The sequence below is a fragment of the Saccopteryx bilineata genome, chromosome 8 (genome assembly GCF_036850765.1).
Source record: "Saccopteryx bilineata isolate mSacBil1 chromosome 8, mSacBil1_pri_phased_curated, whole genome shotgun sequence".
Taxonomy (NCBI): Eukaryota; Metazoa; Chordata; class Mammalia; order Chiroptera; family Emballonuridae; genus Saccopteryx; species Saccopteryx bilineata.
In genome coordinates, this window is record NC_089497.1 from 37,931,165 (window position 1) to 37,949,535 (window position 18,371).

General features: G+C 42.1%; 1 protein-coding gene across 1 annotated transcript in view; it reads right to left on the reverse strand.

Moving 5' to 3' along the window:
- Positions 1 to 954: 954 nt before the first annotated feature.
- Positions 955 to 18,371, reverse strand: part of MORC1 (MORC family CW-type zinc finger 1) — a 194,412-nt gene continuing 176,995 nt past the window's right edge. Inside the window, exons 26-27 of the mRNA XM_066241204.1 lie at positions 4,757 to 4,951; positions 955 to 1,587 (exon numbers count right to left, since the gene is read on the reverse strand). Coding sequence (XP_066097301.1) covers positions 1,501 to 1,587; positions 4,757 to 4,951 — 282 coding nt within the window. The 3' untranslated portion in view covers positions 955 to 1,500. The remainder of the gene's footprint in view (positions 1,588 to 4,756; positions 4,952 to 18,371) is intronic.

Consider the following 18,371-nt stretch of genomic DNA (forward strand, 5'->3'; position numbering starts at 1 on the left):
GTGATATTAATGTGTGTTGGGGGTGGGCTGTGGGCAGACAGGATCCTTGTAGCCTGGGGCTTCGTTTTGGGATTCAGCCTTTCCCACCCTTTTTGATGTGGAGTGGTACAATCCCATCATGCCTCAGATAGGTGACTTTGTATTAGAGACTTCCCTATTTTGTATATTGGATTAAAGGTTTTGATTTCTACACTATAAAGTGGGGGCAGAACGGGAGCTTGCTCGCTCGGTTCCTGGGATTATTAGCATTAGAGAGAGAAGAGGAAAGCAGAGAAAGGCCACGTGGAGGAGGCCAGGAGAAGCAGCCAAAATGGCGGAGTGTTGAGTGAAAGGCCAGTTTGTGCAGAGTTTGTGCAGAGAGAAGGAAGGAGATGGGGAACAGAGGTGAATAAGACTGGTGAGCTAGAAACCTTCGATTCTAGGAAACTCGGATAAGTCAGTAGGTTTGTGAGTACTGAATATGAGTGAGTGGGTTTTGGAGCCCAGTGTGTGTTTTTACTTGCCCGCCGGGTGCAAGCTAGAATTAAAGATGATGGCTCATCAGTTTTTGGCTTCGTTGTTTCTCTACCGACTATCCGAATCCAATGCGAACCTGCATGGGCCAGGCTGCTGTGATGGTGGCCCTGGCCACTGGCTTTACAGATGGATTCACAAGGAACTGATAAAAGCATGCCTCTTGAGAAGAGTAATTAAATGGCTAAAGACATTGTGGAGTGAACACTTTGCACCGTTTCACTTCAGAAGTTCTGAATTTTATACTATGTGCATGTACATAAAATTACACAAGTCCACAAATAAATATCAAATGTTTATTGTTTTTGTCCAGAGTTATAGATAGTTCTCAACAAACTATAAAAGGATCAGTTATCAAGGAAAAGGTAAAAACACAGTTCTTACATATGTGTAATGGGTGTTCACATTATACTGAGATTTGTTCTTTTACTGTCACTCAGTAAGAAAGTTATCACATATACCATAACTCAAAGTTTTTTGAAGATCCGTAGTTTCTGCTTTATGAGTATTGGCTGTCGTGAAAAAAAGGGCATAACGTCTTTTTCAACACAAGTTTCAGGAAGAGATAGTTCTGTAGTGCCGTGTATATTGATTTGAAAATCACTGTTTTCCAGTTTTTACAGTCTTGTAAGTAAAAACAAAATTTAAGCCTAAACAACATTTCCATCTTTCTTATTTGCTTACATGGAAATTACAGAACTCAAGACATAGTTCCTGAAAGAACAGCAAGAGTCAGGGAACAGGACTGGGAAATACGTCAACTATAAATCACTCTCCTCTTCCAAAGTACACAAAATCTTCTTAGTGTTAAACAGGACGAACTGCACAATAACAGATACAAGGGAAAATATTTTTTGAAAAAAAATTTTCCTTTTTCTTATTAGTGTTTTAAAAAATAAAATGTCTTTTCTGACTTTGAGTTTTGAGAACTACTTTTATTTTTTCTCTAAAGGGAGGCTATGTGCTGTATCAGTTGTTCCTCTATATTTAAAGTGTTCCAAAAACAAAATTATCTTCTTTAAGCAAAGCTTCTAAATAACTGTCAATCTGCTGCAGGTCTCCTACTGGACTTCCCTGGAAAAGAAAAGCAACAATCAGAGCAGGCAGAGAAGCTACAGGGTTTATTCCTATGATCTGGGTGGCCCCTGATAACATGATTCATGTAGCAACACAACACACCTTGTATTTGAATAATCCTTTTAACCTTTCAAAATGTTTTCACACTTAATCTCATTTAGGCTGGCAAGTAGTTAGCAAGTTGGATCAGTTTTTCTTCTTTAGTGGAGATTAATTTAACTGTTTTTTTTCCTTCCACTGAATTACCTGTCATATTTCTAAAGTGCTCCTTCACCCCAATCTCATTTTTCTGTGTTGTAAGTTCTCATCTCCCATTTTAGGAATTTAAGAATTTTTTATTTTTTATTTTTTGCATTTTTCTGAGGTTGGAAACAGGGAGGCAGTCAGACAGACTCCTGCATGCGCCCAACCAGGATCCACCCGGCATGCCCACCAGGGGGTGATGCTCTGCCCATCTTGGGGCGTCGCTCTGCCGCAATCAGAGCCATTCTAGCGCCTGAGGCAGAGGCCACAGAGCCATCCTCAGCGCCCGGGCCAACTTTGCTCCAGTGGAGCCTCGGCTGTGGGAGAGAGAGAGACAGAGAGGAAGGAGAGGGGGAGGGGTGGAGATGCAGATGGGCACTTCTCCTGTGTGCCCTGGCCGGGAATCGAACTCGGGACTCCTGCACGCCAGGCTGATGCTCTACCACTGAGCCAACCGGCCAGGGCCAGGAATTCAAGAATTTTTAGCCTTAAAGGTAAAACAGATGTGTAGGAAAATTCTGACTTCTGTTTCTCCCCTTTCCTGGGCAGCATCCCCTCCTGCAATGCTTGTTTGTTGCCCGCATCTGCTCCCTTCCTCCTCCTCCCCCCCCCCCCGCCCCGACCTCTGAGTTAATTTCATGCTCTCCTCCCCTGGGCTCTCTTTCCATGAACAGCTGGACAAATGCTTCTTTATTGGCCTAAATCTCTCTCCCTTCAGGCCCAAATGGGATCGACCCACTCTCCAACTGAGCTGATGGAAAAGAGAAGTTTTAGGAAGAACCTTCCAGAAACAATCTCCATTTTATTATTGTTTCCAATAAGTATCTGGCACCACCATCCGAGTTTCTCCAGCCTCAATAAATGTGTTCCATTCACTGCGCTTCTCTTTGCTCCCTCTGCCCTGGATTTTCTCAGTTCTCAATGAGGCTGAATTGTACTATGTCCCAGCTTTGTGACTGGGGACCCCTGTTCCTGAAGAAAGGTTTCCACAGTATTGATCTTCACCTAATTTCCCAAATATTCACTGACCCTGAGGAGTACTCAGTGTGGCTCTTTCTGGCTCTGACCACTCCCGGCCTTTTGGTCCAGTCTAGTCCTCCGGCCACTGCCCTCCACCTGGTGGACTAGACTTCCTCCTAAGACTTCAGGTGGGTTCCCGGCTCCGTCAGCCACGAGACCCAAAAGGAGCTTCACTCACATCCCACTCTTATAGCAGTAAGTAAATTTGAATAATAAGCTTATTTAGTATTGTTAACAGAAACATGAATATAATTACCATTATGTGAAAAAAGCATTAATTGTCCTTTCATATTTTAATAATGAACATTTTAACTGTTGCTTAGACCACCCAAGGGGGGGGGTAGGTCTCTTCTCTTTTAGCTATATACTTCAATTAAGCAATATTCCCTGCGTTTAATTTTCAATTCAATACAAGAGAAATCCCAGAGAAACCAAACTATGGTATTTTTCTGGAAGGAGGAATGGACTGTCAACCTGAAATGTTCACAGCCAGGACAGCAACCGAGGCAGTCTGGCTTCAAAGTTCACGTCTCTCGCCAAACCTCTCCATGGGCAAGACAAGCCTCCTGTGGGGGCCTGACAGGAAAGACCCAGGATGTGGGGTCTGGTCGACAACACAGACTGCAGAGGCAGACCAGCTCCCACGCTCTTCTGAGCTGCTTGACTCAGCTCTGGTTCCCATGCCTTTCCAGGGCAGCCATGCCTTTTCGAGCTGCCTGACTGACACAGCAACGACATCACCTCACTGATGGAATGTTATTGGCCCCAGGCTGCTATTGTCTCTGAGCACTGCATCTACTGCGCTAGCACTGCTGGGTTAGAACGGCATGAAATGAAGAACGACAGGACCACAGGAGGGAGGAATAAGGAATGAAGGAATAGAGCATTGCAGCACGTCTCAGATTCCTCTGGCTCCTCGTGCTTTCTTCACCTTGGGGATCTCACTGACTAAGCCTTCCTTTGCGGAGCCGGTGGGTTCCAACGTCTGGCACAACAAACAAGATGTCCGTTGACACCTCCAATCCTCCAGTCAGGGCTTTCTGTAGGAGACTCAGCTCCTGCCCTCTCACCTTCCATGGCCCAGGAAGGTCTTCTCTCTGTTTCAGATGAGGGTCTATTCTGAGGAAAATGCCTGTGCTTCCTGGACTCACTGGTGGTTTCTCAATTTATTTCTAACATTTCCAGAAAGTCTTTTCCATCTTGGCTGTATGTTTTAATTTTTGATGTACGTTACCTAACATTTCCATATGCTATAGCAGAAGATGAACCTTTCCTCAGTTACTCAATCTCATAGAGGCCAATTCTTTATGCATTAAAATATACAAACAAACAACACGGACAATAATTCATATTTACATGATGTTTCCTGACCACTCCAATCTAGCCTCTAAGCCTAGAACAGTCAATTCTTACGAATGTATTAGGATAAAAAATAAATTAACATAGTTTGCTGTCTGAAAAAACTTAGGAAAATTTTTTTATTGGAAACATGCTATTAAGGAGACCTGAGGGTGATCAAACTATACCAACAGCACAAGCAAAGATTCTGATTTTGTTAATAGAAACAGTAATGAATCTTTTAAAAATGTTCCAGTATATATACTTTCAAAGTTTACTTCTTTATGGTTTCAATATCTTAATAAGAAGAGTAAAGACATGGTTAGTGACTTGTCCAAGGTCAATAAATGTTTGTTAGTGTTAGGAGAGGAGACTAGCTGAGTGTTCTTTGCACAAATCATATTTGTACTACACAAATAAAATCTTATCACTGGCCCTGGTAGGTTTGCTCAATGGATAGAGCACTGGCCCCAGACGCGTTGCTGGGTGGATCCTGGTCAGGGCACATGTGGGAGTCTTTCTATCTCCCCTTCTCTCACTTTAAAAAGAAAATCTCATCACTTACCAGCTTAAGTTTCTGCAACAGTACTGCCGTTTTGACACGAAGATCATTCAGTTTAGCTTCAGTAGCTTTTCTTTTATATTCACATTGCACCAGAGATATTTCTTTGATCACTGCTGTTATATTAGTTTCATAGATAATAGACTGCACTTTTCTCTTTAGTTCTTTTTCATATTGGCCCATATAAACATTCTGAATCTGGGGAAGTTTTTAAAAACAATTTTAGAGTATTCTTAAATTTTACTTTGCCCTCTAATATCAGAAAACAATTACATATTTTAATTATGTACATATATACCAAGTATCAACTCCTTATGTACATACTATCATGTTTCATAAACTTAAAGAACTTACAATCTGATAGAAGAGGAAAAGAAAGAAGAAAAATGTACAATAGTCCAGTAACTATAATATAAGGACAAGAGAGACAGGCCACTGCGTTCCCTTCCTCTGGAATGGGGAAGGAACCTAGTAACTGTTGAATTTATTCTCCTACCAGTGATACCGGATTATTCAAGGCACCAAGGAGGCAGGTAACCTTCTCTCCACAGAACCCATAGACAATGACAGAATGGTCAGCCACTCAGGGCTTTCATGGAATATAATGTATTGTTTATAACTCGTCTGTAGCACGCACTTGAAAAGCAGACTCTGGATGCAGGAAGAAGAGCTCCTGTTCTGTTACTCCCTGGGTTTCTTTTCCTGATGTGAGGAGTGCAGTCATATACTAACACATATGACCTTGGCTAATTCAAGAGTCTTGGTTGTTTTCCAAGCGCTCATGTTGTGCTTAGAACACTCACAGAATAGGAATAGGAAAAGAGGACAAATGTTTTCATTTCAAAATGACATGAACTCCTTGTATCAATATTGTGAGAGGGCCAGGGGATGATCTGAGAAAAGAGATACACATGGCAAATTCTGTTTTGATAATCCTTTGAATGTTTCTCTAATGAGATTTCTGTGCTCTAACATGGCTGGGTTCCCAGGAAAATTATAAAGTAGCTTTGTCTTCGATTTCTACCCTTCTTCCTCCTACCTCCTCCACCCAAATCCACAAATATGTGCAGGCCCTTCCCAAACATTGTTCACATGGTTCCTTTTGCACTCATTGACCTCATCTTGAGTTGGTCCTCTTTCTATAAAATCTTTTTTTTTTTTTTTTTCTGAAGTGAGAAGCAGGAAGGCAGAGACAGACTCCCGCATGCATCCGACCGAGATCCACCTGGCATGCCTACTAGGGGGCGATGCTCTGCTCATCTGGGCCACTGCTCCATTGCAACCAGAGCCATTCTAGTGCTTGAGGCAGAGGTCATGGAGCCATCCTCAGTGCCCAGCCAGCTTTGCTCCAATGGAGCCTTAGCCATGGGAGGGGAAGAGAGAGACAGAGAGAAGAGGAGGAAGGATGGAGAAGCAAATGGGTGCTTTTCCTGTGTGCCCTGGCTGGGAATCGAACCTGGAACTTCCACACGCCAGGCTGATGCTCTACCACTGAACCAACTGGCCAGGGCCTCTATAAAATCTTTTAAACAAACAAACAAAACCCCTAAATATACATATTAAGTTCTGTTTAATAGACATTCACCAACTATTTTCTAAATTCAAAGTACTGAATTTAAATACAAAAATAAGGTTCAGTCTTAACCCTCGAGAAGCTTCTAGTCTATGGTGTGAGATAATACAAGTAACTGCAAATATGTCGTAGGAGAGAAAGTATAATTGTGCCCCCAAGTGAGGCACAGATATTAGAGTTGAGAGAAGGTTGTGAACTTTCCATTAAATTAAGAACATTAAAATCCTAACAAAAGTTCCTGCCTTAGATTTGTCACTAGTTTATCCCCCAATTATTTATTCTTTTCATGTGCTATTAACTCCGAGAAGTATTTGGGACTAGAGACCTAAATACCACTCCATAGTGGCAAACACTGGCCCCAACATATGCGCGCACACACGCACACACACACACAAAGTGGTCTGTTATTTTTATTTATTTATTTTTTTGTATTTTTCTGAAGTTGGAAACGGGGAGGCAGTCAGACAGACTCCTGCATGCACCCGATCGGTTTCCACCTGGCATGCCCACCAGGGGGCGATGCTCTGTCCATCTGGGGCGTTGCTCTGTTATGACCAGAGGCATTCTAGCACCTGAGGCAGAGGCCATGGAGCCATCCTCAGCACCCGGGCCAACTTTGCTCCAATGGAGCCTCAGCTGCAGGAGGGGAAGAAAGAGACAGAGAGGAAGGAGAGGGGGAGGGGTGGAGAAGCAGATGGGTGCTTTTCCTGTGTGCCCTGGCTGGGAATCAAACCTGGGACTCCTGCACGGCAGGCCAACGCTCTACCACTGAGCCAACTGGCCAGGGCCCAAAGTGGTCTGTTAAAGGAGAGACTTGTGAGGTTTGTAGACTGCCACATAAATAAATTTTAGATAGAGTCTTAAACTTCCTGGAAACTTGTGTGAGGCAACAGGAATTGAACTCAGAAAGCCTTGACCTAACTCTGCCTATTTACTTTATTTCCTGAGTTCTAGGCCTCATTCTTGCAGGAATTCATCAAGCTCATTCTTGTCTCATCCGTTCAGTCCTGATATTTTTCTCTGTTTGGTAAGTTTGACCCCAAATGTAGACAAGGCTGCCTGACTCTTTGCCTCAGGGTCTGGACTGGAACAGGACTCAGACAGGCTGTGCTCCCCTGCAGAGCCCCCTCCGCAGCGCCCACCCTCCCTGCACAGTCATCTTGTGGCACATCCTATCAGATGTTTATTTATTTATGTGTTAGTATCTATCATGATGTGACACTGCATTATGGTTTTTTTTGCATTATGTTTTATATGTATCTATCCCCTTCTCTAGAAGGTAACCTCAATGTAAAATAAACAATTGGTTTTGTTCAGTTCTGTGAACATTTCCAATGCCTGCCACACAGAGAGCCCTAAACAGGGGGAGATCAGAGAGCCGATATATAGCATTCACAGCAGGGGGATTTCAGACACATGGGCCAATTCTGCTTTGACATCCAGGCTGTATTCTGATATCGTGGAGTTCTGAGAATCTACTTTTGAACATCTTCAACTCAATCGACACGAAGTTGATGACTGACAACTAAGGCAACAACCATCTCCTCCGGGAAAGCTTCACAGATGCTTCCTGTGGAGGCTTCAGACAAACTCAGAGAGTAATATTCCCATGGTTAGCAGGTGGACTGGGGTAAAAAATTCAATATTTGAATTTTTGTCTTGGAATAAGGACAAGGCCAGACAATTCAGCGGTCACCAGCCATTTATACTTTTTAGTCCTCAAAACTCTAGAATTTTATAACTTTTGCCTTCATAAATAATAGCTACAAAACACTTTTTAAAATATAAGCAAAAATAAAAATAAAATTTAAAAGAAATATCAAATATTAAAAATATTATTTAGAAAAAAACAAGAGTATTGCCCATCAACAATGAAAAGGGATACATTATTGACACATTTGAATGGATCTAAGGCAGTGGTCCCCAAACCCCGGGCCACGGACCGGTATCGGTCCGTGGGCCATTTGGTACCGGTCCGCAGAGAAAGAACAAATAACTTACATTATTTCCATTTTATTTATATTTAAGTCTGAACAATGTTTTATTTTTAAGAAATGACCAGATTCCCTCTGTTACATCCGTCCAAGACTCACTCTTGACGCTTGTCTCGGTCACGTGATACATTTATCCATCCCACCCTAAAGGCCCGTCCGTGAAAATATTTTCTGACATTAAACCTGTCCGTGGCCCAGAAAAGGTTGGGGAGCACTGATCTAAGGGGCACTACACTGAGTGAATAAAGGCAATCATGGAGTGACACATACTGTATGGTCTGTTTCTATAACATTCCTAGAATGACAATATTATACGGATGGAGAACAAGTTAGTGGTTGCCAGGAATTGGGCATACTTGTGTATGGGAGGTAGGACTATAAAGGGACAGCACAGGAAGATTTAGTGGAGATTACACAAATCTGCATATATGATAAAATGAAACACATTCTACCAATTTCTATTTCCTGGTTTTGATATTATACTCTAGTTATACAGTATAACTATGTAAGATGTAAGATCTGGGTGAAGGGTACATAGGACCTCTGCTATTTTGTAAATTTCTGTGTATCTATACTTACTTTAAAATAAGTTCAAAAGACACTGTCAATATGGTATGACTTTAAACTGTTTACAGAGCACATTACATTCCAAGTCTTATTTCGTCTCTCTGTTCACTGTCCTGTAACCAGCAAAGTATATTTCCTGTAAATACCACCAACCTGTTTCCTGGTTTATTCTTCTGCCTTTCTCAAGCTAACGTCTCCAGGTGGTTTCCATAAAAGGAAGCAATTTTGACACTTTTTAGAACTCAATATAAAAGGACTTCAAGTTGTATCAACATTGTTATTTAGGTGACTAGAGAATTGTAACAAGATGAGAGGCTTAGTTCTGCTGGATAAACTTACTCTTGCAGAGGTATTTGTGGCAGATCAAAAATGGAATCCTTCCCAAACTACATTAATTCAGAACGGAATTAAGATTTGAAAGAAAGATATTCAGTTGAGATTTGAATTTTCTGCCTTAAATTTCAAAAGTCAGAGCTCTAGAGTTCTGGAATCCTAGCAAGTATGCATAAAATAAAACAGGCCCACAAGATTGTAGGTTTCGTACCTTATTTACAGGGATATGCATGTGAGTGTTTATGTGGGCAGTCTCTACAGCAGAAACAATCAACTTTGATCCAACACACAAACAGTAAGATTCAGATGCATTCAAAGGTATTGACTAAATGCCACCAGGAAACAGTTTGGTGAGAGAGGATTGTTAACTTCAAAGATTCTATAATCTAGTTGGAGAAAAAACAAAACCAAACCAGATACAGCTAAAATAGAAGGCAGAAAATTTAATGCTAAAATCAAGTTCTGAGGCTCTCTCGGAGCACAGAAAGTCAATATTCATTTCCCTTGGACAGACTACGCAAGGCTTGATGTAAAGGCAATACTGACCAGATTCCACATGGGGTGGGTAGGATTTCAAGAGGCCAAACATGGACTGGGAGTGTAGATAGAGCATTCTATGGGACAGCATGGGGAGAGGCTCAGAGGCAAGCCAGTCTGGTAGGCTGAAGCAATTCCCCCACTTGGATGGACCACATGGGTTGTGAGAGGAAAAGATAAAAGATGGTGGTTTAGCTCAGGTTGTGCAAGACCACCAATGCTGTACTGAGTCCCTGCCAGCTTCAAGAGCAGGTGTGAAAACCACTCCTGTGGTCAGCGTGAGGTGGCCGAAGAAGTCTGTGAGTTCTCAAGAGTCCTCCTGTGCTTGGATATGGCTTTCTTCATTAAAAGTACACATCTTAAAATAAGTTGCATAATTTGTCCTCTACCTGGATTTCAAAAAGTGATTTGAATAGATTTTATAACTCCCACCTAAAGCTAACAATCATTAATGAAGTCTTTAAGGCCAAGCAGTTCCATGTTAGGGGAGTCATGATTCCAACTGTTTTTGTTCTGCTTCCAACATCTCAGTTTCAACAGGGACTCATGGTCTTCTGACTATTTCGCTTCGATTCTTTGAATCTCACTTGCCTCGAACATTAAGGGGATTCTAGTTATCATTTATGCTAGTACATTTCACCCTGAATAAACACTTCTCTTTATCAGTCTGGCCCCCAAGACCAAAAAAATTGGCTCCCTTGCTGCTAGTATAGACACTAAAATATATCATTTAGAAACAGACATGGAAGTCATATATAAGTTTGGGTAAATAGATGTATGACAATTTAATTCTAGGCAAATTCCTAACTTTTATATGTAACTGTTTTTTAACTTTTTTAAAATCAAATTTTACCTGAAACATATGTACTTATTCATCCCATTAAATGTCACCCCATTAAATTTAATTTCTTAAAAGAAATCATTTGAACAATAAAATATAAGTAAATAAAATTTTATTGGGGTGAACTGATTAACATAACTATACAGGTTTCAGGTGCCCAGTTCTACACCACATCTCTGTGCACTGGACTATGTGTTCAGCAGCCCCAAGTTAAGTCTCCGTCCATCACGATTTAATCCCACTATACCCTCCTCCACCCCCCACCCCTGGAAATCACTACACTGTTCTCTGTGTCCATAAGCTTTCCTTTTCTTTTTATCTCTTTCTTTCTTCCCCCTCCATTTTTTTTTTATTATAGTGTAACTATTTAAATCAGAATTCCCTAACCAGTAGACGCAGGTAAGTGAGAAGATCCAGAGCCTTACTGATAATTCTTCAAGCTGGCTGCCACAGACACAGGTGGGACATTTCTTGATGGGACACTAAGCCGGCCTACCACATGCACATACCCCCCTCTGACACTTCACTGTCAGCATCTCCCCCGCATACATCTATCTCATCTCATAATGTCAAGGTGTCCAGTAAGTAAACAATTATTACTCCATACCATCAGGCTGGAGAAGATGTAGTATACCTATTGCAAGTCATACATGCAAACTCGATCACAAAGCTAAAGTATTTCCATCTGGATAAGAATAAGATGGAAGAAGTGGTATAGTAAAAAGAGCTCTGAAGTGGGACAAATCTCGGTTTCAACCTGAAATCTGCTTGCATTGTGACACTGAAACATTACACTGGGGAATAATTTTTTTTTCATTTTCTGTTGCATGAGGTTTTAGAACTGTTTCTATATATTTCTACATCGCTGATTCCAAATCTCAAATCCGTTTTTTGGTGCATGCTCGAGTTTTTATGCAATTTTATTTTCTTTTTGTTACAGTTAGTGGCAAGCATTGGTTTTTAAATTGGAGTTAAAGGGCAACGACTCTAAGACTGAACATAACCACAAGGCAATTAATGTTTTACAAACATCACTTTTACATAATCTTAGTTGTTCTTAAATGTAAAAAATATTATCTGATAAAAACACTCTTATTTTATTTTAAGACTGAATCATGGCTTCTTTGAGTAGACGTAAATGTAAGAATAGTCCTGACACCTTCTGTTATATACGTGGCTGTTACACACTTCAATGTCAAAGGTGCAATATTTCATCATTTGTGACACGTGCATATATTGCCTATTTTCAAGTTCCCCTTGGAGATCCACACAAAAATTGGGCTCCTTATAGTGTGTGTCATAATTGTGAGGAAATGCTTCATGACTGGTCAATAGGAAAATGTAAAGGAATGCCTTTTGGTATTCCCATGGTTTGGTGTGAACCTAAGGACCACAGCAGTGACTGTTATTTCTGTCTGATCCATACAAAGGGCATCGGCAAGATAAAACAGCATATGATCGCATATCCTAATATTCCTTCAGCAATACGACCTATCCACATTCTGAGACACTCCCAGTTCCAGTTTTCACTGGTTTTATTTCTTCTAAGGATGAAGAAAGTGAACATGGTGATCAAGTGTATTTTGATAAGATGCATGAGGAAATGGTTGTAGAATCTGAAGGGTCTTCTTCTAATGCCAAGCAGTCATTAACCCCTCAGCAGATTAGCCAACCAGAATTGAATGATTTAGTAAGAGATTTGGGTCTATCAAAGAAAGTAGCTGAGTTATTAGCCTCCAGGCTTCAAGGAAAGAATGTACTTCACTGGTCAGCTAAAGTATCCCATTTCAGGAAGTGGGAACAAATTTTTGTGGACTTTTTTTCCAAAGACAAACACTTTGTTTACTGTCATGATATCAGTAGTCTTCTCAGCCAGCTGGGCATTACCACTTACAGTCCAATAGAATGGTGGCTATTTCTTGACAGGCTCTAAATGGAGTCTGAAATCTGTTCTCCTACATAACAGTAATGTGTATGCAGCGATTCCAATTGGTTATTCAACTCATCTGTGAGAAGATTATAATGACATAAAAATTGTCCTCAACTTTCTGAAGTATGAGGAGCATAACTGGATCATTTGTGTGGATCTTAAAATGGTAAATCTCCTGCTAGGACAACAGAGAGGTTTCACGAAGTATCCTTACTTTCTGTGTTTGTGGGACAGCCAAGCTCGGGAGAAACACTGGACACAGAAGGAGTGGCCAAAACATGAAACTCTGGAAGTAGGGATGTGAAATATTGTGAATGAACCTTTAGTTAATCGAGACAGGATCATTTTTCCCTCACTTCACATCAAAGTTGGCTTAATGAAGCAGTTTGTTCAGGCTTTGAATAGAGAAAGTGAATGCTTTCTACATATTATTTCTGCTTTTCCTGCCTTGTCTTTCGAGAAGATAAAAGCAGGTGTATTCAATGGACCTCAAATTCGAACCCTCATATGTGATGAAGAATTTTCCAGGAAGATGAATAAGGAGGAGAAAGCAGCATAGCAGTCTTTTGTGGCAGTTACAAAGAACTTCCCTGGCAACATAAAAGCAGAAAACTATGAACTTCTGGTTCAAAGGATGGTGTTGGCTTTCCGCAACATTGGATGTAACATCAGTGTTAAGATTCACTTCCTGAACAGTCACCTTGATAAGTTTCCCGAAAATCTTGGAGCTGTTAGTAATGAGCAGACTACTGCTGGAGCATCAAACAAAATTTTCCTCAACAAGTATACAAATGCAAGAGCTACAAAGGCAAATTTTTGCCTGAATAGAATTTAAATAAGTTTTGCTCAAATTTTATGATGAAAATAACTGTTTTAATATGTTCTGTTTTGAAATTGTAGACAAATTCTGATGTAATCATATCTTTTAGTATATTAGTGTATTTACTGCATTATATAAATTATTATATTTGCACAAAGATCATGTCCAAGAAGACATTTGACTTTAGGGGTCGGGAACCTTTTTGGCAGAGAAAGCCATGAACGTCACATATTTTAAAATGTAATTCTGTGAGAGCCATACAACAACCTGTGTACGTTACGCATTATCCAATAAAAATTTTCGTGCTGTGCTGGAGGACAGCTGTGATTGGCTCCAGCCACCTGCAACCATGAACATGAGCGGTAGGAAATGAATGGATTGTAATACATGAGAATGTTTTATATTTTTAACATTATTATTATTTTCTTTAAAGATTTGTCTGTGAGCCAGATGCAGCCATCAAAAGAGCCACATCTGGCTCGTGAGCCATAGGTTCCCGACCCCTGTTCTACTTCATTATATTAAATTAAATGTTGAAAATTTTACAATAAGATGAAAATCTAAAATCTTGAATTGCAAAAAAAACTGTAGCTTGGCCCTGGCCGGTTGGCTTAGCAGTAGAGCGTTGGCCTGGCGTGCGGGGGACCCGGGTTCAATTCCCGGCCAGGGCACACAGGAGAAGCGCCCATTTGCTTCTCCACCCCCCCCCTCCTTCCTCTCTGTCTCTCTCTTCCCCTACCGCAGCCAAGGCTCCATTGGAGCAAAGATAGCCTGGGCGCTGGGGATGTCTCCTTGGCCTCTGCCCCAGGCGCTAGAGTGGTTCTGGTCGCGGCAGAGCGACGCCCCGGAGGGGCAGAGCATAGCCCCTTGGTGGGCAGAGCGTGGCCCCTGGTGGGTGTGCCGGGTGGATCCTGGTCGGGCGCATGCGGGAGTCTGTCTGACTGTCTCTCCCCGATTCCAGCTTCAGAAAAATACAAAGAAAAAACAAAACTGTAGCTTACAGAGAAAAACTAATGTCAGATTTGGGATCAGCTCACTGAAATTAGGTAAGAGCAAGTGTTTTTGTGGATGCAACAAAAATTTTGTTCCCCAGTGTTCTCTTTCTAACTCTATTTCCTCATTATCAACATGGACAGAGTGGCACACACCTCTCAAAGTTGCTGTGAAAGTTTGTTAAATGAGCTTGTTAACGTATATAAAAAGTCTACCTTGTTCAGTGTCTGGCTCTCATAGATTTTTTTTTTAACTTTTATTTAGAGAAAGGCAGGGTGAGAGAGACAGAAAGGCAGGGGCACTGAGCTGTACTGTACGTGTTCTGATCAGGGATTGAACCAGCAGACTGTGCTTTGGGGCCATGCTTCCACCAACTGAACTCTCCAGCCAGGGCTTCCAGTACCTCTGGATCAATGACAGTTTTACATTCACTGATGATAATATTACTGTTAAAATAGAGTCAAAAATATATTGGAAGAATACTTAGTCTTTTTAATTCTAGTTTGGAAATGTTGACAAGTCTTCAAGCTGAAAATATTCAATTACAGTGGTACCCTGAGATACCAACAGATCAACATACAAATTTTTTTTTTTTTAAGATACGAGCTGCAACTTGGTCCATATTTTTGTTCGAGATCCGAGTGAAATTCCGAGATGCGAGTCGTGATTCGGGAAGCTGCCGCTAGCTGGTGTGTTGGCTCACGGGTCCAGTACTGGCAGTTTGATATACGAGATGACTGACTTACAAGCTCGGTTACAGAATGAATTAAATTCGTATCTCAAGGTACCACTGTACTGCTTTTTCAGCAAGACATTATTCAGAAAATAAACTCACTTTTCAGTTGAACAATGATGAGAAACTAAGACCTACTATAAAGCCAGTATCTACAGACACCATCATAGCCACCTGGTCTATGCAGGTTCACATTTGATTCAGACAGATAGTAATGAAACAATGGAGCCAAGAACTGGTGGGCCATTACATTTAATCCTAGCTTGCACCCAGAGAGCAAGAAATACCCACAGTGGGAAAACACTTCCCTTTCCATTCAGAGCTCCCAAAGCCACTGATTTATCTGAGTTTCCTAGAATCAAAGGTATCTAACCTCACCAGCCTTATTCACCTCTGTTCCCCATCTCCTTCTCTCTGAACAAATTCTGCACAAACTGACTTCTCTTTAGCACTCCACCATCTTGACTGCTTCTCCTCTCCTCCACATAGCCTTTCTCTACTCTCCTCTCTGCTCTCCCTAGAACGTAATCACTCTTCCCCCAGAACGTTCTCTCTCTTCCTTTTAAAACCTTTTTGTGGCCCTGGCCGGTTGGCTCAGGGGTGGAGCGTCGGCCTGGCGTGCGGGGGACCCGGGTTCGATTCCCGGTCAGGGCGCATAGGAGAAGTGCCCATTTGCTTCTCCACCTCCACCCCCTCCTTCCTCTCTGTCTCTCTCTTCCCCTCCCGCAGCCAAGGCTCCATTGGAGCAAGGATGGCCCGGGCGCTGGGGATGGCTCCTTGGCCTCTGCCCCAGGTGCTAGAGTGGCTCTGGTTGCGGCAGAGCGACGCCCCGGAGGGGCAGAGCATCGCCCCCTGGTGGGCAGAGCATGGCCTCTGGTGGGCGTGCCGGGTGGATCCCAGTCGGGCGCATGCGGGAGTCTGCCTGACTGTCTCTCCCCGTTTCCAGCTTCAGAAAGAAAAAAAAAAAATTAAAACCTTTTTGTGTGAAAGCCCTCCCCCAACACATATTAACATAATCACGCCCATCCCAAGCAAGAAAGGTAACTAATATTATCACCAGGGTGATGGGCTTCCATGTGGGCAGCACCATCTTTAACAAAGTAAGCATAATATATTTTATTTGCCCAACACCTACAATATGTCTTCATTTGTGTTTATCACAGTCCAGTAGCCACTTAATTAGAAACATCAGAGGCAAATATATCAACAGAGTTTTAAATTTAGGCATACTCTAACACTCAAATACAGCATTTCTAAGAAGAAATCTGACTTAGGTTCTAATTTTCATTTCAGGTTTGCCCAGTTATATGTCTTTGAGAACTTACTTCATACTTCCATTTCATTTATAAAATCAGGTTATTTCTTTCCTTTTTTTTTAGTGAGAGACAGAAAGACAGAGATAGAGAGACAGAGAGACAGGAAGAGTAGAAGATGAGAAGCATCAACTTGCAGTACTTTTACTTTAGTTGTTCATTGATTACTTCTTACACATGCCTTTACAGGGGGGCTCCAGCTGAGCCAGTGACCCCTTGCTCAAGCCAGCAACCTTGGGCTTCAAGCCAGTAACCTCTGGCTCAAGCCGGTGACTGGGACCATGTTTATGATCCCAAACTCAAGGCAGTGAATCCAGGCTCAAGCCAGAGACCTTGGGGTTTTAAACCTGGGACCTCAGCACTCCAGGTTGATGCTCTATCCATTGCGCCACCACCAGTTAGGTAATTACTTAAAGACTCAAAATGTCGCATTTCCAGTACAAATAATAGTCCAACTCCAAGTGTCTCATAAACTTTTTTGCTGTGTGTTGGTCAAATAAGTTTGTAAATATGATATATATGTTTGCTCGCTGTTGGGCAGATAAAATATATTATGCTCACTTTGTTAAAGATGGTGCTGCCCACGTGGAAGCCATCGCCCAGGTGATATTAATGTGTGTTGGGGGCGGGCTGTGGGCAGGCAGGATCCTTCTAGCCTGGGCTTGGTTTTAGGACTAAGCCTTTCCCACCCTTTTCGATGCACTCTCATGAGGAATCCCATTATGCCTCAGATAAGTGACTTTGTATCAGAGACTTCCTTGTTTGTATATTGGATTAAAGGTTTTGATTTCTACAGTATAAACTGGGGCAGACTGGGAGATTGCTCTCTTGGTTCCTGAGATTAGCATTAGAGAGGAGAGCAGAGGAAGGCCATATGGAGGAGACTAGGAGAAGCAACCAAAATGGTGGAGTGCTAAGTGAGAAGCCAGTTTGTGCAGGGAGAAGGAAGGTGTTGGGCAGATAAAATGTATTATGCTCACTTTGTTAAAGAGGCCGTTGCCCAGGTGATATTAATGTGTGTTGAGAATTGTAGCCTGGGGCTTGGTTTTGGGATTAAGCCTTTCCCACCCTTTTTTGATGTAGGGTGGTACAATCCAATCATGCCTCAGAGGTGACTTTGTATTAGAGACTTCCCTACTTTGTATATTGGATTAGAGGTTGTGAAGCTACAGTATAAAGTGGGGGCAAAACCGGAGTTTGCTCTCTTGGTTCCTGAGATTAGCATGAGAGAGCAGAGAAAGTAGAGCCAGCAGCAGAAGGAGGCCACGTGGAGTAGGCCAGGAGAAGCAGCCAAGATGGTGGAGTGCTGAGTGAGATGCCAGTTTGTGTAGAGTTTGTATCTGGGATAAGGAAGGAGATGGGGAACTGAGGAGAATAAGTCTGGTGAGCTAGAAACCTTTGATTCTAGGAAACTCGGATAAATCAGTAGCTTTGTGAGCACTGAATGTGACTGGGTTTTGGAGCCCAGTGTGTGTTTTTACTTGCCCGCCAGGTGCAAGCTAGGATTAAAGGCTATGGCCCACCAGTTTGTGGCTCCATGGTTTCTTTACCGACTGTCCGAATCCAATGCGAACCTGCATGGGCCTGGCTGCTCTGATGCTGGCTCTGACCTTGGCTCCTGGCTTTACAGAAGGAGATGAGGAACAGAGGTGAATAAGTTTGGTGAGCTAGAAACCTTTGATTCTAGGAAACTCAGATAAGTGAGTAGCTTGTGAGCACTGAATGAGTGGGTTTTGGAGCCCAGTGTGTGTTTTTACTTTCCCACCGGGTGCAAGCTAGGATTAAAGATGATGGCCCACCAGTTCTTGGCTCCGTTGTTTCATTACTGTCTGTCTTAATCCAATGCGAATCTGCATGTGAATAGCCACGATGGTGGCTCCTGGCTTTACACTCGCTTATAGTTTGCATTGGGGGACAGGCTGTAAACAGGGAGGGCTGTTATAGTTTAAGGCTTAGTTTTAAGACTAAGCCATTCCCACCCTTT